We start from the raw sequence: 23,899 nt of genomic DNA, 5'->3' as shown, positions 1-23,899 counted from the left end.
CAAAGAATAAAATGAATTTATTTATTTACAGTAAGCCGCCTTTCTGCCACTCTCAAAATCTGCTCACAACTACTTCCACCAATCAGTTTGTTTTATTGAAGAAATAGTTTTAAATCTATCTTAAATGCACCCAAGAATGTAAGGATCTGGAACAGAGATGACGAGTATTTTGTCATTGAGGACCTAGATCCTAAAATGCATACAAACATGGAACATGCAAAACAGGATCATGCCAAGATGGGAACTGGGACAATGACTAACACAGGAACTAAAACAATAGCACTAAGACCTTGAATTGAGCTCTGGTCATAAGGCAGAACTGGTATACAAATAGTCCTCAACTTATGACCACAATTAGAACTGGAATTTCCTTTGTAAGTCATTGCAATTGACAAGATGTATTTTTAGTATTGTTATAAGTCGAGTCACTATGGTCTTAAATGTGAATCCTGAAAATCAGCAAAAACATGTTGTAAATCCTGATTATATGACCATAGAATGCTGCAATTGTTCATAAATGTGGGCCAGTTGCCAACCTCCTTAACTGACGATGGTGGTGATCTATGGTCATACATTTGAATTTAGGATGTAACTGACTTTTTCAGAGGTTGTGGTTAATTCAAACTGACTACACACCTATAAAGCTCTGCAGAGGGAGAGTTTGTACTGCTAAGTTCTGGACCAATGCCAGTACTTGAAATGAGGACAAAGGAAGCCCTGCCATAGACTTTTACAATCATCCAGGCAAGAGATCACTGCCTTTACTGAATTAATAAACGTAGTGTCAATGTATAGCAGACATGTCAAACACAAGGCCCGGGGGCCAGATCCGGCCCGCGAAGTGGTTTCATGCGGCCCGTGAAGCCATCCTGGAAACAGTGAGGGAACGGTCCCCGCTGCCTTGGCCCTGGCCCAGAGACCCTCCTTCTGCCAGAGACCCCCAGATCTGTCCTACTCCTGCCCAGGCCCCCATAGGCACCCTTGATGCCAATGATGTAGTGCTGGCCATGCCCACCCAGTAGGCCATATGCACTCCAGCTGCGCCCACCCAGTAGGCCACGCCCACCCTGGCCATACCCACCCGGCCCCCCAAGGGCAACCACAATGCTGATGTGGCCCTCAATGAAATTGAGTTTGACACCCCTGATGTATAGGAATTGCTAAATTTGATAGATCTTCAGTAAAAGTGAAGATTAGGCTGTGTCATTGTTACCACTATGCTTTAGAACAAAAACCACACAGAAATATGCAGGAAGGAATTCAGAATATACTTAGTGATATGATGCAGCCATTGCTTTTTATAAGTGCTTTCTAGATGGAAGGATACTTCTTTTAAAGAAAACATTGCTTGTATTTAAGTCAGGCAGCAATCTTATTGACAGTTACTTGAGAATAAGCCACATTAAAAAATTGAGATTTTTTTTTTCTGTGTTAGCATGTAGCATTTATGCTATATTAGGTGGATTGAGGGGATTGCTTTGCAGTGCTACAAATAGATTTGGGATAATGACTACTATAAATATATTTTGAATGGTATTTGCCTTCATTTGGCTTGCCTGCTGACTCTAGTGGAAGCAATCTGTGTCATCTGAATGATCAAATATTTATTTGTTTCTTCTTCTGGAGATTAAATATGAACTGTATTAATCATAGGAAAGAAAATAGATTTCAGGGACACTCTTACAAGAGAGCATAGATATGTGTTTGATTTTCTTTCTCTGAATGATCAATTAGCATCTTAGCCAACAATGTGGTATGTAAAGAAGAAAAAATGGGATTGGAGGGTAATGTGGAGAGAAGGGTGGGGTGAGGGAAACAGGGATTGCAGAGAAGGGAGGAAGGATTATAACACACGTTTGAAGTTTTTGGCAGCCATGTGCATCTTTGTTCTAGGATTATCTTCAGTAGGTGCATTCATGACTGCTCGCCATTGATAGAAAAAACAGGTTGGTATTTAGAAAATGTATCAGAGCAGGCTATCAGCACCCTCATGTTTTGGAAATTAATTCAGAAGTTGAAAAGTTAACTTTTATTTGGTGGTGCTTTGTGCATTCCTAGTTAGTGTTTATAATTGATATATTGACATGGTTTTGTTTGTGTGTTTTGTTTTTCTGTAACAAAAAGGACTTTGAGCACATATGATCATATTTTCTTAAGTGCCTATAATATGAATTTCTAGGCAGACAATTTTAAATAAAGTGTTATTGTCAATGCTGCTAACATTGGATGTTTTTGCTTTGACAACATATGGGGATGCAACCATTTTCCTTCTTACGTTTTACTTTTAGAATTAGAGTTAGAATTAGATGATACTGGGGGGAAGGAGGAGGAATCTGCATGGGAGTTTAGTTAGACATAACAATAATGTAACTAGTGTGAGAATCAAGGTTTTTGAAATAAGAGATGATAAGAATTGGCGGGCTGGAGAACTGGAAGGAGAGCCTGCATTTCAAACTAATTAGAGAATGTGATTTATGACTAAATTAGAGGAGGGAATTGTGCTTTGATGCTATGTGCTCAGGGGAGGAGAATTCAGATTTTGGCTTTGGCTATGTAAGTGCCGATGCTATGCTTCTCAAATAAAGATTCTTTAAGGTAAACAATGCCTTGAAGTTCTTTGAAGAGTTTCATTCATTGGAACCATGACACTAAGCCAAAATCTCCAACTTTCCTAACTATCTAGGGGTCCCGAGCCCCAGTCGCTGTCCCTAGAATCGAAACATAAGCCAACGAAGATTTGGGGAAGATTTCAGCATGGAGAAAGAGAAAACGCCTGAAGCCAGCACCCCGGCAGCAGCTGCTACCCCAGTGGGGGGAGCGACAGCTAGCGAGCCGGTGGAGAAGGAGCTTTTTCAGGCCTCCCAGCTGGTGGCAAAACTCAAACTGTGAGGACAGCTGATCTGGTCATCGGAATGGAACCAGTCCAGTGGAGACTCCGGATACCTCGAGACGGCCTTGCCACCCTCAAGTGCTTCAAAGGCAGACAAGGTTGAGCTACCACAAAGGAATTCCCACATATTGTGTTCCCCAGATTGGTGGAGAATTACCAAATCATCTGCCATTGAGGACTCGGGTGAGTGGAAATACCTGTCCACAGCTCTTAGTCAGTCAGTGGAGAAGTTGGTGGAAAAGTTTGAGGAGCTAGAGATAAGAAGCGAAGAGCAACCTTCCCATTCCCCATCGATGATCGATGAGGCAGGATGATCGATGAGGCAGGATGATCGATGAGGCAGCCACCAACTCCTGCCAAGAGGAACCCCCAGCCCCTCCTTCACAGATGAGGGAGCCTTCCTGCCCCTGAAACCCCCTACCAGGGCTGCCAGCTCCACAGAGAGAGACAGCTCCAGTTGTCACCCCTCCAGAAGCCCTGAGCACCACTGACAAGACAAGGGCTTGGGCAGTCATCAGGACAGCCAATCCCCAGACTGCTGTGCATATTGATCATCCAGCCTGGGCCCCCTGCAGCATTGGGGAATATGGCAGCCCCACAGGTGGGAGGTCAGTAGTCTTTGCCAATGCAACAACAATTGGGGTGGCCAATTGCTGCACGAGTGCTTTTGGGGGTCTCCCAATACTCCCATATTACACCTCTGCTCCGTGAGCTGCACTGGCTTCCAGTTGCCTTCCGGGTGAAATTCAAGGTGCTAGTGATGACATACAAAGCCCTACATGGCGTGGGTCCGGATTACCTACGGGAGCACCTACTGCCAGCATCAACATCCCTCCGTCCTGTGCGCTCCCACAGAGAGGGCCTCCTCAGGGTGCCACCGGTCAGAGAATGTCGGCTGGTGACCCCCAGGGAGAGAGCATTCTCGGTGGGTGCGCCAATCCTTTGGAACCGCTTACCAGCTGAAATCCAGATGGCCCCCGACCTTCGCTCCTTCCGGCGTGATCTAAAAACTTATCTATTCCAACAAGCCGGCCTGGCCTGATGGATTTGGGTTTTAAAATTTTCTCACTTTATTGCTTTATTGTATTCTTACTTTATTGCTCTGTACACCGCCCTGAGTCCTCCAGGAGAAGGGCGGTATGTAAAACAAATAAATAAATAAATAAAATAAATAAACCCCTGAGTTTGCAGCAGCTAATGGAGGTCTTGCAACAACTTGGGATGATGCAGAGGCCAGAAGACCAGTAACTAGTGGGAGGACAGCAGCAACAAGGGGGGTGGTTGCCACCTCCGAACATACAGCAACTGCTGAGGGGCCTGCAAATGATGGGGAGCCAGCAACAATCCCCTCTGTGGTCGCACGGGGGGCTAAAGCAGCTCCCTGAAGACCAACAGCAGGGGGCATGGCAGCAGCCTCCACCCAGGGAGCAACCATTGGGAGACCTACGGCAACTCTGGATGTCACAGCTGCCAGTACTGCAGCAACAGCATGGGGAGTGGCAACAGCTCCTGAACATTTGACCACTGGGAATGAAGCAGCTGCCAGGGTGGGGCCAGCAGCAACCAAGGGTGCAACAGCCACAGTGGGGACCCCAGAAGCCATTGATTGCTGCACCTTTCAGAGCAACCTTTGATGGGGACCCAGAGAAGCTGTTTTTTTTCCTCAACCAAGTGAGCTCTCATTTGAACCACTGTGCCTATCTCTAACCAGACCCAGCCAAAGTGAAAGCTGTAATTGAATGGCAGGCCCCAAAGACTCACAAACAGCTCCAAAGCTTCCTAGCCTTTGCCAATTTCTATCATCAATTCATCCCTTCCTTTGCCGAGATTGCCCTACACCTTACAGAACTACTCAAAACAGGCAAAGGGGGAGGGAAGCTATGACCGGGCCAATGTCTAGCATGGACTATAAGCTGTCAAACCGCTTTTGAGAATTTAGAAAGACTATTTGCTGTCGAACCAGTCCTAAAGTACTCCTGCCCAGGGGAGCCCTTTGTAATTCAAGCTGACGCCAGGGACATGGCCATCAGAGCTGTACTACTGCAAAATAACCAAAGTGGAACTCTACAACCCTGTGCCAACACGTTGAAAAAAATTAGTGAGAATGAGAGGAGGTGGGCATTATGGGAAAAGGAGGCTTTTGCAATCCACTGGGCTTTATTAAACTGGAGGCACTATCTAGAAGGGAGCAAGGTGCCTTTTGAAGTATGGAGAGATCACAAAAATCTAGAAGCACTGAAAACTCCCCGAAAATTGTCCCCGAAACAAGTGCGGTGGGCACAGTACTTTAACCGTTTTAACTTCACTCTAAAGTACATACCGGGGAGGGGGGGAACTTCCTAGCTGATGCTCTATCCAGACTGCCCCAGTACAAAAGCCAGCATGAAGAGGTTTACGAGGCAATTATCTCCAATACACAAACTGCTGCTCAACTCATGCCTCACAGGGCCCCTAATACTGATGACCTGGGGCAAAAAAAAGAGCTCCTCACCAATCAAGAACAATAAAACCTCCCTAACATGCAGGGATGGTTTGGCTTACAAGGGGGGGGGAATTGTACTTGCCAGAAACACTCCATCTTAATGCTCTCAGACATAGCCATGACGTAAAACAGGCTGGACACGTTGGGTATTTAAAAACCCTACATCTCATCCGCTGGCAGTTCTGGTGGCCGGGGTTAAAACGGGATGTGGAAAATTATGTCAGGAGTGCCATTATGTATGTGCCGCCATGAAAGAATTCCAGGGAAACCCCCTGGGTTACTGCAGCTGGTGGCAGACTCTTCTCAACCATGGGAAGAAATTGCTATGGATTTTATAGTAGACCTACATGAAAGTAGAAGAAATACAGTCATCTGGACTATGATAGACCTGTTTTCAAAGCAAGCTCACTTCATCACCTGCAAAGGTTTCCCGTCTGCTCAACGACTGACTAAACTGTTCTTGAAACATATCTACCAGCTGCATGGCACCCCAAAATGAATAATTTCAGACGGGGGTGGTGCAGTTCACATCTAGGTTTTGGAGGAGCTTTCTTAAATTAATTGGATCATCTCAAGGTCTATCATCCGCTTTTCATCCATCTACTGTTGGGGCCACGGAATCCGCTAACAAGATGGTGGAGCAATATCTCAGATTCTATTTTCCATACCAACAATCCAACTGGACCGACCTCCTCCCTTTTGCAGAGGTGGCTTACAATAACTCTGTTCACAGCAGCACTGGCTTCACACCTTTCAGAGTAGCCACAGGATACCTGAATACCCCCAGGCACCCTCCGCTTCTCAGACACTTGATCAATGGGTGAGGGGGTGGGAAGAAGTTTGGAGAGCCACAAAGACTGCTTTTAAAAAGACTTCCGAGACCTATAAAAAGCAGACAAAAAGCTCCTTAAAGAACATTCCAAGTTGGGAAAAGGTTTATCTGCTGACTAAATATTTATGCCTCAATTACCCAGTAAGAAATTAGGACCGAAATTCTTGGGGCCTTTCCCCACTGTAAAAAGCACTAACCCAGTCACAGTAGAATTAAAACTCCCTAGGCTTTTAGGGAGGGTTCACCCTGTTTTCCATTGCAGCTTCTTGAAACATTTTCAGGGTTCCACTTTAAGACCTCCCCCTAAGAAGGCATCTGGACTCCTCATGGTAGCGAGTCAGACTCACTATGAAATAAAGTGTATTCTTGACTCTAGAATTTTTAAAGGGAAATTGCAGCACCTAGTACAATGGAAGGGATACTCACTGCCGGAAGCCGGAAGCTATGCTTCTCGAATAAAGATTCTTAAAGGTAAACAATGCCTCAAAGTTTTTTGAAGAGCTTCATTCATCAGAATCATGACAGTTATATTATAAATGAAAGTATGCTTTTGGAATAGTTGAATGACTGCATTCAAGATCTGTGTTTGAGGTTTTGTTATTGGAATGTTGTTATGATTTGCTTCTCTGCATTAATAAAGCCCAAATATATAAAAGGGGGATACAATAAAAGTGTATGTGGAGAAAGTGGGTTGCATATGGAAAAGGACAGTGTGAGAGAAGAGACAAAGAAGACACAGAGGAGAAGGAGTGTGTGAGAAGAGGAAGAACATGTGACTTTATTTCTTTTATGGCTTAGTGGAAGTTGGAATATGGGATGACTGGAATTTCAATGCATGAAAAAAGAGTACTAACACTGGATTGTATTTATATATGACAGGGATTTGGCTGGGAAGGTGACTGTAGAAGGAGAAGATGCTGAGTGAATCTCAGAGGGAATGAACTTAGTTGGAAATAAATATGCAGGAAGTGGAGTGTATATAGGAGTATGTGAGAAAGGCAGTAGTGGAGTTCAGCCTGGTGCCTTGTATACAGGAGTAACTTGTATGTGAGTGTGCAGAAGGGAATGAGGGATGGAATGTCTATCTGGGATGGGAATTATAAATGATAGAGGACAGGTGGCACAGGTGGTAATAGGTATATTAGGAGACAGAGTATTCTTGCAGCTGTTGAGGAGGTTTATCTTTGCGGAGGAGAGAGTATGTGTTTTTAGATGTAGAGCAGTGAGATGGATGAGTGTGGAAATGGGGGGAGAGATTTGTGTATGTTACGTGCCATATTGGAGTGGAGGATGTGTGTGGGAGATGGCAATGTCTATGGAGGTGAAATGGGGAGAGTTGCATGTGGAATGAATGTTGAATGAGTGAGGGAAGTCAGATAGCGTGCAAACAAAGTGTAAGCACAGGTCTTACTATATTCTCCAAGCTGTTAATTTGTAAGTTGCAGGGCCCTCTAGAATTAATGTCTTTCAGATGAATTAGGTCATATGAAATTTGACTACATATTTGTTTCATTGTGTGCTACAATCAGCTTGTGCTGAATAATTAAAATTTATTTCAAAAGAGTGATTTGGGCCATTTAGGTGACCTTGTTCACTTGGAAGACACTAAAAGATTATGCATTTTGCTTCAGTGAAGTGATTCAGATAGTCTCAAATTGTTTTGCAGGAAGCTCCTAAGCAGCACTTCAAGGCTCACTACCCACCCTGTCCCAGATGTGTTCATTTTGCTAGATATGCTGGCCAGAAGCCATGAACAGCCTATTGAGAATTTTGGCAGTGTGAATCAGAGGTTTTAAGGCATGCTCAGCTGTTTTCCCTAACTTGCTTGGATCTTTCGCAAGCACAAAGGAGGTGCTGTAGTTTTTCATAAGGTAATCAACTTAAAGAACTTTCCCCCCCTCCACACACACACAACAATGAGGGGGCTCAGAACCCTTGGCAGCCCAGGCTGGGATAGCAAAAATCCTGGACAGTCCATTGTGTGCAGCTGTGATGGTGCACCTTCCCTCAAAGATAGGGCAGCATCATAATTTGAACCACAGTCAGCTACTCCAAAACACCCTTGATGTTAATTGGAAAGTTGTGGCATGGTTGACCATGGAGCTGCAATCTAAGCAGCAAGCTTAAAGTCACTAGTGATTTGCTGACATAAAGGGAGGAGGGAAAGGCCTTGAGGGTGAGGAGGAAGAGCTATTACTAAGCCTGAGGTGAGATTTTTTTTAAAAAGGACTGAGTGGGGGGGAGGAATGTAACTAGCCCCTTTCTCTTTCCCATGAAGATAAAAGGAGGGAGGGGAAAGCTCATTCAGACTTACAACACTCTGTTACTGTAGTTTTACAATAAAAGTAGTACTGATTTACAGGACATGGCTTCCTAATCTGATCTACTTCAAAGAACTGACAACTCTGGGATACCATACAGTCTGCCCAAGAGCCTGACAGATTATTTGCACATGGTCTTGCATGGATCATCCCCCAAAGTCCATGGTGCTGCTGCCCAACTTCACAGTTGTTATGTATATGAGGAGGTTTGGAGCTATCCTTAGGAAACCCCTCAGCCAGCACTTTGGGAAAAGTGTCCTCTGAGCCATCTCCAACAAGTTCTTCTCAACTGACTCTCAGACTGCAAAGCGGTGCGTCATTCAGAGCTCTGTGTATCAAATCATTCCTTTAAAGCAGGGGTGTCAAACTGCCGGCCCACAGGCCGGATGCCTCATAGCGAAACTGCACCCATCCCATTGCCGGCAATGGCAAAAAAGTAATGATATGTTGTGACATGTCATGTGACATTGCGAGTTTGACACCCCTGCTTTACAGCTTAGCATAGTCATAGAAATATCCTTTATCCTTCATGACTGTGTCTAAGTCTTTCATTGCCTTTCTACCTAGGATGAAAACTTGTTTACTTCTTCAGCACTTTCTCCATTTTTATCTACTTTTGAGCTCCAGAAAATAAAGCTATCTCTCTCCTTTAAATCTTATCGTCAGCTACAAGTTGGCTATGCGTGCAGTTTTATGTCTTTAAAAGAAAACTGGATTTTTTTTACTTCCGTAATACATTCTGTTAACTTTTTGTTACTTTTGAATAATAATGTTCTATCCTTTGAATATATCAGGCTGTCATTGTTCTGTCTAATTGTGATCTCTTTTATTCCTGCCATTCTTATACTATATGTGCTCTGTAAGATATTCAAAAATGGACACATATCATTGCCCCATTCTCTTTTCTTTTCTGGTTCTCCAAATTCAGTTTTTATATCAGCTTCTTGTCTTTATAAAGGCTGCTATGAAACATAATTAGAATTTATGGCATTCATATAAACCTTACTGTGTTTCACTTTCTAATGATTTAAAAGTGGGGATAATTAGTAAAGATAAATCTCCTCCATACATTCTTTTTCTATTACCCATCTTTCATTTTTTCTGCCTTTTCTGAAATCTTATGGGTTTTTTGGCATGTTTGTCTCTATTCTTCCTAGTAACATTTTAAACAAAAATTGTCTAAAGAATTAATCTAATTTGTACACTCTCTTACATCTCTGTTGTTTAGGTTAAGCATATAAACCAATATTTTCCAATTTCTAGACCTTCAATATATTTTTTTACACTTGACATAGAGTTATTATGACTTTAACTACCTTTTCTTCTGAAACTCTGAATAGTTCTGTGGGTATTTCTAATTTTACAGCTAGTTACATAGCTGTACTGGCTCACTTTTTAATGGAGTCAGCTCCTGAATACAGGGAGTGCAGAATTATTAGGCAAGTTGTATTTTTGAGGATTAATTTTATTATTGAACAACAACCATGTTCTCAATGAACCCAAAAAACTCATTAATATCAAAGCTGAATATTTTTGGAAGTAGTTTTTAGTTTGTTTTTAGTTATAGCTATTTTAGGGGGATATCTGTGTGTGCAGGTGACTATTACTGTGCATAATTATTAGGCAACTTAACAAAAAACAAATATATACCCATTTCAATTATTTATTTTTACCAGTGAAACCAATATAACATCTCAACATTCACAAATATACATTTCTGACATTCAAAAACATAACAAAAACAAATCAGTGACCAATATAGCCACCTTTCTTTGCAAGGACACTCAAAAGCCTGCCATCCATGGATTCTGTCAGTGTTTTGATCTGTTCACCATCAACATTGCGTGCAGCAGCAACCACAGCCTCCCAGACACTGTTCAGAGAGGTGTACTGTTTTCCCTCCTTGTAAATCTCACATTTGATGATGGACCACAGGTTCTCAATGGGGTTCAGATCAGGTGAACAAGGAGGCCATGTCATTAGATTTCCTTCTTTTATACCCTTTCTTGCCAGCCACGCTGTGGAGTACTTGGACGCGTGTGATGGAGCATTGTCCTGCATGAAAATCATGTTTTTCTTGAAGGATGCAGACTTCTTCCTGTACCACTGCTTGAAGAAGGTGTCTTCCAGAAACTGGCAGTAGGACTGGGAGTTGAGCTTGACTCCATCCTCAACCCGAAAAGGCCCCACAAGCTCATCTTTGATGATTCCAGCCCAAACCAGTACTCCACCTCCACCTTGCTGGCGTCTGAGTCGGACTGGAGCTCTCTGCCCTTTACCAATCCAGCCACGGGCCCATCCATCTGGCCCATCAAGACTCACTCTCATTTCATCAGTCCATAAAACCTTATAAAAATCAGTCTTGAGATATTTCTTGGCCCAGTCTTGACGTTTCAGCTTGTGTGTCTTGTTCAGTGGTGGTCGTCTTTCAGCCTTTCTTACCTTGGCCATGTCTCTGAGTATTGCACACCTTGTGCTTTTGGGCACTTCAGTGATGTTGCAGCTCTGAAATATGGCCAAACTGGTGGCAAGTGGCATCTTGGCAGCTGCACGCTTGACTTTTCTCAGTTCATGGGCAGTTATTTTGCGCCTTGGTTTCTCCACACGCTTCTTGCGACCCTGTTGACTATTTTGAATGAAACGCTTGATTGTTCGATGATCACGCTTCAGAAGCTTTGCAATTTTAAGAGTGCTGCATCCCTCTGCAAGATATCTCACTATTTTTGACTTTTCTGAGCCTGTCAAGTCTTTCTTTTGACCCATTTTGTCAAAGGAAAGGAAGTTGCCTAATAATTATGCACACCTGATACAGGGTGTTGATGTCATTAGACCACACCCCTTCTCATTACAGAGATGCACATCACCTAATATGCTTAATTGGTAGTAGGCTTTCGAGCCTATACAGCTTGGAGTAAGACAACATGCATAAAGAGGATGATGTGGTCAAAATACTCATTTGCCTAATAATTCTGCACTCCCTGTAGTTATCCTTTCTACAAATATTTCTGTCATTTGGTAAGTCCATTTGAAAAAGGTTCAGTATAATCTTCCTTTAACCTCATTTGCCTCTTTCAGATCTTTTTGGTGAGTTCTATTTAGTATTCCTATATTAACCATACATCCTCCTGTGGTTTCTCTGTTCTTCTCTTATTTCCCTTTTCTTTTTTATATTCTTCTGTTTGTTGACATGCTTGATTAAGCTATCTTTCCTAGCCACATCTTACTTTAGAGTTGCAAGTCTCTGTTCATTCATTGTATAGCCCTATTACCCAAGGCTATCCTGATAGCTTGTTTTGAAAGTCACATAAATCTTTCCTCTTGGGAATAGTCAATCATACCTTTTCAGGTTCTCTTTCACATAAGGAAGTGTACTAAATTTGTTCCTTACATTGACTTTATATTGTAACTATATATTTTTCAGGTTATGTCTTTCTGGAGCACCTACTCTCATTAATGTAACACGATTTATTTATTCAGCATCCTGTCAGCTTCAACTGAAATATGGTTCTGGTCAGAAAATCAGCACAGGAAACCATAACAGAGTAAAATTATAATAAATACACATAATATAAATAGAAAACTACAGCTTTGCACAACTAGAAAAGCCCTTAGCCTCCCAAGTTGTTCTAAATCATGCCAGCCTAAACTTGAACCTCAGGGGAGGGTGGAGGCTGTTCTATAAAAATGGGGAGCATTATGGATAAAAATGCCTTTGGACCCTCACACCTCTCACCTCAGGACTGTGGAGTATCCTGAGCTTCCCTATCAGGGATGCACTTCAGAATAAGTAGCATCCAGAAGGCAATTTTGAGGATACCTTGGCATCAATCCACGTAAGGTTTTAAAGGTTAAAGCCACCACTTTGAATTACCCTCAAAAGCTTATTTGTAATTAAAGTAACCCCTACAGCATCTTATGTTATATAGCCACACTAGCTGTCACCTGGCAGTATCCAGACTGCTGCATTTTGTACCAACCACAGCTTTCATTTCTACTCATGCTCTGAATCATATATCATACATATAGCACACTTTTATTTCTGCTTTGACCATTTCAGATTTTCAGGCTTTCTTGTAATTTTGGTTTGGCCACATTTCTATCTCCAGACCTACTTATTATTTATTTATTTATTTATTTATTTATTTATTTATTTATTTATTTATTTATTTATTTATTTATTTATTTTATTAGTTGAATTTATATACCGCCCTATTCTCGAAGGACTCAGGGCGGTTCACAGGGCAAGTTAAAAACAATACAAAAGAGAGAATAAAATTAAATTAAATTAATACAGCCCACAATTAAGATAACATTAAAAATTAAAATTTTGTAAAATATTGTAAAATTTTTCAATAAAAAAATTAAAATTTAAAATTAATTTAATTTAATTTAATTTAATTTAATTTAATTAATATAATTTAAAATCCCTTAGTCCAGGCCAGACAATTCAAACAACCAAGTTTTTAAGTCCCGGTGAAAAGAGCGAAGGTTGGGGGCAGTCCGAAGCTCCATCGGCAGTTCGTTCCAAAGGGCGGGCGCGCTCACAGAGAACGCCCTCCCCCTGGGAATCACCCGCTGGCAATCTCTAACCGACAGAACCCTAAGGAGGCCCTCCCTGTGGGCGCGCACAGGACGATGGGAAGCTGATGCTGGCAGCAGGTGCTCCCTAAGGTAATCCGGACCCATGCCATTTAGGGCTTTATAGGTCATCACCAGCACCTTGAATCTCACCTGGAGGGCAACTGGAAGCCAATGCAGCTCGCGGAGAAGAGGTGTTACATGAGAGTATCGGGAAACTCCCATTACTACTCACGCAGCTGTATTCTGCACCAGCTGAAGCCTCCGAGTGGTCCTCAAGGGCAGTCCCATGTAGAGACCATTGCAGTAGTCTAACCGGGAGGTCACGAGTGCATGAGTGACTGTACACAGGGCATCCCGGTCCAGATAGGGCCGCAACTGGCGCACCAGGCGAACCTGGGCAAAGGTCCCCCTGGTCATGGCTCCTGTATGATCTTCCAAACTGAGCCGTGAATCCAGGAGGACGCCCAAGTTACGAGCCCTATCGACAGGGGGTAACACCTCACCCCCCATCATTAAAAATGGAGAAGAATGGTTCACTCGAGATGCCAGTACGCATAGCCACTCAGTCTTGGCAGGATTGAGCAGGAGCCTGTTTCTCCCCATCCAAACCCGAACCGCCTCCAGGCAACGGGACATCACGTTGAGGGCATCACTGAGTTGGTTCGGGGTGGAAAGAAAAAGTTGGGTATCATCAGCGTATTGATGATACCCCACCCTGAAACCACAAATGATCTCACCCAGCGGCTTCATATAGATGTTGAACAGGAGGGGAGAGAGGACCGACCCCTGAGGAACTCCACAAATGAGAGGCCTCAGGGCGGACCTCTGCCCTTCCGTCAACACTGACTACGAACGGCCCAGGAGGTAGGAGGAGAACCACCGTAAAACAGTGCCCCCCACTCCCAACCCCCTGAGATGTCGCAGCAGGATACCATGGTCGATGGTATCAAAAGCCGCTAAGAGATCTAATAGGACTAGCACAGAGGAGCAACCCCTGTCCTGAGCCCGCCAGAGATCATTCATCAGTGCGACCAATGCCGTCTCTGTGCTGTACCCGGGCCTGAAGACCGATTGGTACGGGTCAAGATAATCAGTTTCCTCCAGGAACAGAGGAAGCTGATGCGCTACCACACTCTCAACAACCTTCGCCAAAAAGCGAAGGTTGGAGACCGGACGATAGTTATTCAAAATAGCTGGGTCCAGGGCAGGCTTCTTGAGAAGGAGTCTCACCACTGCCTCCTTCAAGGCGGCAGGGAAGACACCCTCACTCAAAGAAGCAGATATCACTGCCTGGAACCAACTCTGCTTCAATAACTAGAGGATCTGAGAGTTTCCTCATCTGACACACAAACTTACTTAAATATTATAGACATGTCTGGTAGTTTGCAAGGGTGCTTGACTGTCGATACAGACGTGGTTTGCCATTGCTTGCTTTCACATTGATTTTAAAATTATTTATCAAAAGTAGATTTACTTCTTTCACTTCTGCACAACTAGATCTGCCCTCTGTTAGCTATAGATTATTCTTAGCTTTCCCCTCCCCTTTTAGTATTACTGACAAGAATGAATTTAATAGGAGTTCCAGCTTCCAGCTTATACTGATCTCAGAATCAATGAAGTTAGTGAATCCTCTCACTCACTAGAATTGACAGGTTTGTGACATAGCTATTCCTATCTTTTTATTAAGAAGTACCTCAGAGCATTTAGTTCAAATCCACCATAAGTGGTAAAAACTAGTTTTCTTTGCAATGAGTGGAATTTGAAAGCTAGATTAAACTACAAATGGTTGTTGCTGTTGTTGTTAGTATCTTTCTGAAGATTTCTGAAAAGGAGCAAATATAATGAACACATTAGACAGGTTTTTTTTTACTATACACACTTCTGATACACCCCAAGAGGGTTCAATCTATTGAACAAGCCCATTTTGGAATAATTTATTGTATACCACTTTCAGATACTTGGCCAGCAAAATTTCTTCCATCATGTCACTGACATTCTATTCTGTTATTCTACTCTGTTATTCTGTGTTCTGTGTTCTAAAGTTTTTCATGGTGAGCAGGAAGATATGTATCTTCCACTAATATGTATAAATGTGATTGTGTGTAGAGGTAGTCCTCAACTTACAACCATAATGGAGCCTGCCTATTACAGTCATAAGTTGTGGCAATTCATGTAACTGATCCAATTTTATGACCTTTTTTGCTAAAGCAAATGCTGCAGCTAAAGCAAATGTTGCCGTTGTAGAGCAACCCATTGTTCACTATGAACATTTTTACTAAAAACTGGAAATGATTGCTGATTTTCAGCAAAATATCATAAAAGAGCTGGATACACTGCAAACATCCATAAATGAAGGTCGTTGCGAAGAGCCCAACATGCAGTCCTGTGACCAAGGGGGAGGGGGGGGAGGAAGAGGATCCAGCCATCTGTTCTGAACCAGCCCTCTTCTCGCACCCCTAATCAAAAGAAGAGACTGGAAAGCGTCCAAGGCTAAAAGGCTTCTGCCAAGATTTAATAGTAAACACACAAGAGCTTATCTTCTCAAGCAAAAGAGTTGCTTTCAGCAACCAGCCCCTCCCCAAACACTCCTTTTATAGAGAGCTCAGGGCGTGGTCTCCCTGTGCCTCCTCCCGAGGAGTCCCATAGCCTTTCTTTGTTTGTCCCTGCTCGACTGCCTCCTGCGTCGGGCGTCCTTGAACAGGGCCAGCTGTGGGTCATCATCCTCCGCACTCTCGGGCTCACACAGCTGAGCAGAGGTTCCCGGCTGAGGACTCTGCAAAGTCTCCAAATCATCATCAGCCGGTTCGTTTCCCTCCTCCCCCACATCTGAGTCCTCCGATACATCGGACCCGGCTGTCGGACCCACAGGCTGACCCTGAGTCACAACACCATCAGGACATTGGAATTGAGTTGTAAGTAGCGTCTTATACAAGGGTGCATCTTATAGGCAGAAAAATATGGTATGCAGACATCTGTGTAGGTGTGGTAGAGCAGTAATTTAGAATCCACTTTTAGAAAGTAGACTGTTTTGTCTTTTCTAAATTAAAAGACACCTGATATATTAAAAGAAGTGCTAATAGCTCAAAGAATTGCAGGACAATCTGCAATGGATGTGATTACAAGACTTTTTTTTTGGGACTTCAGGAAATAATGGAGAAGAAAATCATCTGATTTGTACCATCATTTGATTTGTATTTTTAATACAATACAGGTAGTCCTCGACTTACAATGGTTTGTTTAGTGACTGTTTGAAGTTACAACATCACTGAAAAAAGTAACGTATGACAATTTTTCACACTTATGAACACTGCAGCATCCCCATGGTCATGTAATTGACAACTGAAGCTTGACAACTGGTTCATATTTATGATGCTTGCAGTGTCCCAGGGACATGTGCCCATTTTTTACGACCTTCTGACAAGTAAAGTCAATGGGGAAGATTCACTCAGTGTTGCAGGCTAATTAACTGCTGATTGCTAGGAGTCCGATTCTGACCAACTCAAGGTTGACTCAACCTTCCATCCTTCCGAGGTCGGTAAAATGAGGGCCCTGATTGTTGGGGGCAATGTGCTGATGTTGTAAGCGGATCAGAGAGGGCTCTAAAACACTATGAAGTATAAGTCTAAGTGCTATTGCTACTAATTTAACAACTGCAGTGATTCATTTAACAAATGTGGCAAGAAAATCATAAAATAGGACAAAACTCACTTAACAAATTTCTCACTTAGCAACATAAATTCTGGACTCAATTGTGGTCATAAGTCAAAGACTACCTGTATAATCTAATTTACAGATTACAAACCAACATGCAAACCAAAATTAAATTATGATTCATTTTTGTACTTCACTTAAATCAATGCATAGTAACTATAGTAGAAGAGCTATTTAACATATACTGTAGGACTAAATGTTTAGTTGTGATGAGGAAAAACCAGGAAATATATTAAAATAAAAAAATATCATTCCTTCCCAGACAGAATGATGTAAGGAACCTGACTCATTTTTAATATTTGTTCTTCTTACTAGCTTTCTAGCTGTTCAGTTGTGCTGTTTGTAATAGTAGGGGTTTGGCAGTTGCATATATGGGAAATCAGAAGAAGAATGAATGTACTGAGAAAGTAAACATAAGGCAGCCAGACCTGAGGAGGAATGATGACTCTATGCCAAATCTACTTCCTTCATGTCCTGTCTTCTAGTGACCTGTTAAGGAAAAGAGTTTTGTTTTATTAATGAAGGAAAAGGAGACTTCTGAATCAAAAAATGCAAAACATAGTCCGGTCTCAAGTGTGCTTCCAAAACAATCTCCATGCATGCTTGTTAGCTGTAACAGAGAGTACTAGCTCCCATTCTCCCAATTGCCTCTAATTGGATAATCCCAGGCACTCATCGTGATTTATTCTATCAAAGCTCTCATGTTCTCAGTTCTTCCCTGGTTAAATAGCCTGGTGCTTTAAAATTCTGTTGGTAGATTTCCTCTCAGCATTCTGTATTATGTTCACAGTGTTTAGCTTCCTTTGGGGGTTTCTTTTTTCCCCCCTTTCCATTCATGTCCAATTGACTTCAAATTCTCAGAGATCTCCCGGGTAGGTCCCTGCTGTTTTCTTCCCACATCAGAAGTGCCTTTGCCCTTCTTCCTAGGGCTGAGAGAAACTGACTAGCCCAAGATCACCCAGCTAGTTTCATGCCTAAGATGGGACTAGAACTCAGGTCTCCCTGTTTCTATACTGACGTTTAACACCAAGTTTGCAAATTGGGAATGGAGAGAAAAAATGTTGAAGACAAATGTGCTTGGGATCCTTTCTTTGGTCAGCAACTTCCCATTTGGTTCTTAGAATAGAGTCCCTCCCTCCTCCTTCTCTCCTACTTCTTAGTATTCTAAACTATGAATTGGGTAAATACATATCTAACATCGTAGGCCAGGGCTTATCATCCAAGAACTCCAGGCCAGCTTGATCTTGGGCCAGTCACACCCTCTCTGCCCAACTCACCTCACAGGGATGTTGTTGTGGGGCAAATAGGAAGAAATTGTGCTGGATATCTTGGCTTCCGTGAGTTATTTGTAAATATAATAAAGGTGAAATATAAGTAAGCAAACTCCAGTTGCCGAGTCTAGTGTCACAATTCCTTGTTTTTAACACACTTCCCTGTTTTGGAACAAGAATTATTTGTGAATTTATCTGCCTGTATGTTCACTTTGATTACAAATAGAGAAAATGGGTGTTCTTTAAATATGAACTGAGAAGTTTCTCTTTGTTGTTTTAATATAGGATTATACAGTGCCATTTTTCCATCCTTACATTCTGATTTTGACATCACATACAAAGCCTTTCAATGTCTGCAACAATCCAAAAGTTTTTAAAATCCTTCAAATGATATTCTATTTGTGCTTTTTGCTTTTTCTAAATCGATTCCTGTTATTAGTTTTTGAAAACTGTGTGCCATTGAGAAAGCAATTACTTAGTGCACTTATAAATCATTATTTTTATATTGCTTAATTGATGGGCAATTAGTTTTAAAAAGTATACCATTGATGAATTCATTAATAAAAAGCTAAAGTTTTTATCATATAATATTGTATTTGATCTATTTTTTTCTGATTAAAATACAGGAAGAAATGTGTTGTTTACTAATGTAATACTATTGGAGGTTGCAGGCTATGACATCTTTTGGGGAATGTATTCTCATTTGGAGACAATTCCTGGAATTGATGTAATTAGGGATTGTCAGTCATTAGGATCCTAAAACTTTTCACATTAAAATTAATACAAGTTTTACAATGTTGTTAATGGTTTCTTGGAAATGATGCTGCATGTCTTTTAACACTGTAATGTACTTTTTTTTATTTAAAGACCTTAGATCTTAGATACATCATGTTCACAAACTGTAACTGAAAATGAACCAGAGGTTAATACTTCAATGCAACACAAAGATGTCTGCTCAGTACAGTACCATTAATCTATTTTCTTTTTCTCTTTCTTGCTTTTCTTCTTTCTCTTCAATAGAAGTGGAACAAAAAGGTAATTAAATAGTTTTCACATGTTTTATACATATACTCATTCTAAGCAATTAGGGAATAAAATGTTAAATGCTTAAATGTTAGTTGAAGCTCTTTCATCATTAACCTACACCACTTTAATCTCTTTTATTAAAGATTTGGTCAGGGAAGGAGTGGCTGCTATTTAATACTAACATGTCATCTTTTTGCAAGAAATGTTTAATAGTACCATTCTTCTTTCCTACAGATTGTTTTAACAATTGTAATGTATTCCTTCTGCTTCCTTACAATTTATGGGAAGCATATGAAATAATTTGCAAGAATACTCACATACTCTCGTACTGAAAATTGTTTTCATATAATATTAAACATTAAAAGGTACAGTCTCATGCATGCCTACTTATAAGTAACTTTTTGGGTTTCAGTGGTATATCTTTTTGAGTGTGTACAAGCTATAGCTTCAAAGTATAAATTGAATGAAGAAGGGTTTGAATAGTTCTTGTCCAAAAACTGAAAAGCTAAATTTTCTGTATATGGTTTGATGCCTATACAGTTGAACAGACAGCAAAGGATCAAAACCACATTGCATAGAGTATTTTTTCTAGCTTACTATCTATGTCACTTGACTCACCTTTGGGAGAGTTTGGATCCATAGGTACATAGGGAACATGTACCTCTGCATTTGAGTGTATACTGTACAAACTTGATATAGATTTCTGAAGATCTAGGATAAAGTTGATTGGTATACTTATTACACATTTTGTTGTTAAAGTTTGCATTGTCAAAACCCTGAAAAATATAATAAGTACAGTATCACTTATTTAATAATGAATTTATTTATGCACTTACTTGCTTCTTTTACTCATTTATTTATCATTGTTTGAAACTGACCCCTGCACTTCTCAGGGCAATGAATAATCAGCTGAAATCATATTAAGGAAAACCAAACAATATAAAAGAAAGCATAGGAATCGTCAGCGCAAAACCACTAGCAGCAATAAAAGGAAGTAACATTAAATGTGTCTATAAACTCACACTAATGAAGCAGGCCATAAAAAAGTTCTAAAACCACTAAAATTGTTTTTAAATGCTGGCAATATAGAACACTAAAAAAACACAATATAGATGCCAGACAAAGGCATTTTAGAAACAGGACATCATCACTTTTGTGACTTCCCTTCTTTGGTGAGAGCAGATAAAGATACCTATAAATTTTTGAAGGCCCAAATGATTCTTCAGGATACATCCTTTAATGCTGTTTTGTCTAGACTGAATCTTAGTTTATTAGCTCTTTAACCAATTCCTTGTTCTGCTTCTGAATATCAATTGCCTTGTTTGTATTAGGAAAGGAAGGCTCGAATGAATACACACAAACACACACACACACGTACTATGGTGGATGGGATTAAAAGTTAGTGAGAGAAAATGACTTTAATTCAAAAGTGCCCAGTTAGGGTAACATAATTGTTTTAAATATTCAACCTGCACTAATAATAATAATAATTTATCAAACTTGAATGCTGCCTGGGTCTTAAATAGCAGTATACTCACAGCTTCTTTTGAAGAGGGTTAGGGTTAGGGTTCCTTATGGCAGTTCCACAAGCACCATCCAGTTAACTGAGAAATCACATGTGGGCTGGTAACTGTACACTAGCATTTTCATTGGGCAAGGCTCCTTTGAGGAGCATTACACACATGCACACACAAACACACGGTGCCTCTCCAGCTTCTTACTCTTCACTCCTGCTATTTTTTTCAAACTTCAAGAACTAACCAAGCAGACACACAATGATTAGCTAAGAGAGCATTCCTTATTTTTCATCTGAGTATAAATTGGTTTCATTGGACACAAAAATGCCCTTGTATGGGCGCTTGCAGCTATCATTTTAAATATACATTTTTTTATACCTCATTCCATTTTCAATGCAAAGACAAAGGGGTTTGTTTCCCCTACAATTTGCCCAGTTCAAAGTTCTGGTATTCCCATGTTTAAGATTACAGAAAAAGAAATGAGGAAAATATGTCTATAATCATAACTTGAAAAGAACTAATATCAAAATAAATTATTAATCAGTTCAAATCCTCTAATTTTAAATGTATTCATAATGATATCTTTTAGTGACAGTCCAAAATGCTCAGTATTTGATTTTGAGAGGGATCCTTTAGGGCACTTTCATAGCATCAGTGATTCTGTCACCCCTCATCCACACAGAAAGAAATAAATTGCTAGGGAATTTTTCCATTCATGTTTTTACTATATCAATAGTGCAGATTTGTCTGATGTTCTGCAAAAGAAAAAAAAGGTTGCAGAGTCAGAAATGAAAGTTCTGAGAATCAGAACTCAGTTCCCAAAAGAAAGTGATATTCAAAGCTAATCATGAAGCTATATGTTTGGTGAAGGTGCTCTTAGAGTCCCAGTGCAAAGGAATATTACTGTAGAAAGAAAGGGAATAAATCTTTCTTTGAAATTATATATTTTAAAAAAAAAGATTGAAAGAAAGAGAAGTTAACTTTCCAAATAGTAGCATGAAAGCTGAAAGTTATTTTCCTATTTTGAGCTGCTATTGCATTTCAGTCATTCTTCTTTTGAGGAACAAAGAATATTTGCTGAGAACACTCAGGTCCAGGGATCCTTGGAAATTCAGTCTGACCTTAAAGGTTTGATTATGGCTGTCTAACCTTTTGGCTTACCTGAGCGGCTTTGAGTGAAGAGGAATTGTCTTGGGCTGCATAGAAAATATCACTAATAACCACTTAATAATGTTAAAAATTTACGATTTTGTGGGGCTGCATTTTTAGCTATCCAGGGCCATATGTGGCCCATGGGCCCTAAGTTGGACACAGCTGATCTAAGGCACTATATAAGATTAAAAGATGTCTTTGATTCCTTTAGCCAATCGCAAGGTACCAGAAGTAAACCAAATTAAGAAAGTCTGGTTTAAACATCACCACCGCCGCTTCCCTACACTCAACTAAATATTACATTATTTACTTAGAATTAAGGTCCAGAGCAAGTAGGCTTAGGATGAAAAATGCTGTTGGAAGAAACCAAGCATTTGGAGGGGTTCATTTCCAAATAGAAAGAAACCCAAAGTGCAGTATACTAGATTGGCTTGAAGGTCATACACAATAAGCAGGGACAGGGTTGCCATCAGGAACTCTAGAAGGTGAAATGGGTGCCTTGTACTGTATGTCAGTGGGGAGTTGGTCAATGGGAAAGGCTGGAAAAGCACCAAAGAGGTCAGCATCTGTTGCCAGTTTGTAAATGGAGCTGACTTAGAATTGGAATATTGACATAGACATACAGAGTAAAGTTTCTATCCTACTTCCTTCTCTGTCTTATTTTTCAGCCATGGCTGTTGCTGAGGTCAGATCTCTTACAAAAGTCTTGACATCCCAGTTTCAATATTAACATATATTTGCTTTTGAAATGCCAGTCTTGATGCCAAGTTGAGCTTTAGTGAGAGGTTGACCTCGATAGGTAAGGCTCCCCATAGCAGATGGCTCTGCTATATAGCTTATGTTGGAACACTTCTTCTATCTGCTCATGCTTTGCTTTGGTCTTTCCAATCCAAGATGATTTTGCATTCATTCTTTGAATGTCTTGTAGAAATAACAATTGAGAGCCCTCCAGGCACAGGTACCAGCAGGAAATTTTTGAAGATGGATTAATGCTGTAAGAAAGTTCCCCTTCTGCTTCAAATGCAAACACCATCCAGTATAAGGAGTGTCCTCAGGATCAAAACAGGAGAGGAAAAGATTTGCAGGCCATACTTGCTATTGTCCATTAATTGGTACACACATCCCAGCTGATGCTGTTTGCATTTTTATAAACCAACATATTAAATTTCATGTCATATCTTGTTGGCTTAGCTTTAGACAAGATAGGAGAATTCTATGCATTGTATCATTTTTAACTATTTTTACCATTTTTGCTGGGACAATGGGAACAGAACTTAATGTAATAACTGTATATAAAAATAGACCTTATCTGAACCAAAATTACAATAAAATTATAATGCAAAGGATTACATTCTGAAAAATTAAGTACAGGTAGTTCTCAACTTATGACCACAACTGGGACCAAAATTTAAGTGAGCCACATCCAATTTTGTGACCTTTTTGCCATGGTTGTTAAGCAATTCACTGCAATTGTTAAGTGAACCATGTGGCCATTAAGCAAACTTAGTTTTCCCCATTCATGTTGATTGTTGGAAGCTGGTGGGGAAGGTTCCAGATGTCGATCACGTGACCCCTGGGCCACTACAACCATCAGGGCCAAGGGTGCAAATTTTGATCATGTGACTATCAGGATGCTGTGATTCTTGTAAGTGCAAGGACTAGTCATAAATTACTTTTTTCATTATAACTTCGAGTGATTACTAAATGAAAGGCTATAAGTCAAGGACTTCCTGTACAATAGATTATCATATAACAAAGTCAGCATTTAAAAATGTTTCTTAAAAAGAATTATATCTAAAACCATATTTTTATCTTGGAGGGAAAAACATTAATTACAAGATCTGTGTAATAGTACATCTCAGCAGGTCAATCTTGGCAGTTATGAATTGCTTAAGTAATATTTTTATTTTTATGTATTTCAGAGGACATTTTAATGCTTTAACGTAGCTTTCCTGTATTGCATTTCACTTTTTCCTTTTTATTGCTCCTGGTTTTTTCCTTCCTCAGGACACATTATTTAATTGTTTATTATTTGCTATCGATGCATTCTGAATGTATTTATGTGGCAATTCCCCAGCCCTTTTTAATATTTAAACTGCACACCATAAGAATGATT

The 23,899-nt window shown here is 40.6% G+C and overlaps 1 protein-coding gene across 17 annotated transcripts in view; it reads left to right on the top strand.

The window, feature by feature from the left end:
- ADGRL3 (adhesion G protein-coupled receptor L3) overlaps window positions 1–23,899 on the top strand; it is a gene marked incomplete at its 3' end in the record, with an annotated part of 394,935 nt that overhangs the window by 63,074 nt on the left and 307,962 nt on the right. For 13 of the 17 annotated variants that reach the window (XM_083351852.1, XM_083351853.1, XM_083351851.1 and 10 more), the window contains exon 3: window positions 19,109–19,123. The exons of the other annotated variants lie outside the window; for them this stretch is intronic. In XM_083351852.1, the coding sequence (XP_083207978.1) occupies window positions 19,109–19,123 (15 nt within the window). The remainder of the gene's footprint in view (window positions 1–19,108; window positions 19,124–23,899) is intronic. 17 annotated transcript variants of the gene reach the window in all.

Source organism: Vipera ursinii, assembly GCF_947247035.1.
Source record: "Vipera ursinii genome assembly, chromosome: 2".
Classification (NCBI taxonomy): domain Eukaryota; kingdom Metazoa; phylum Chordata; class Lepidosauria; order Squamata; family Viperidae; genus Vipera; species Vipera ursinii.
This window is presented reverse-complemented; position numbering and strand designations above follow the sequence as displayed.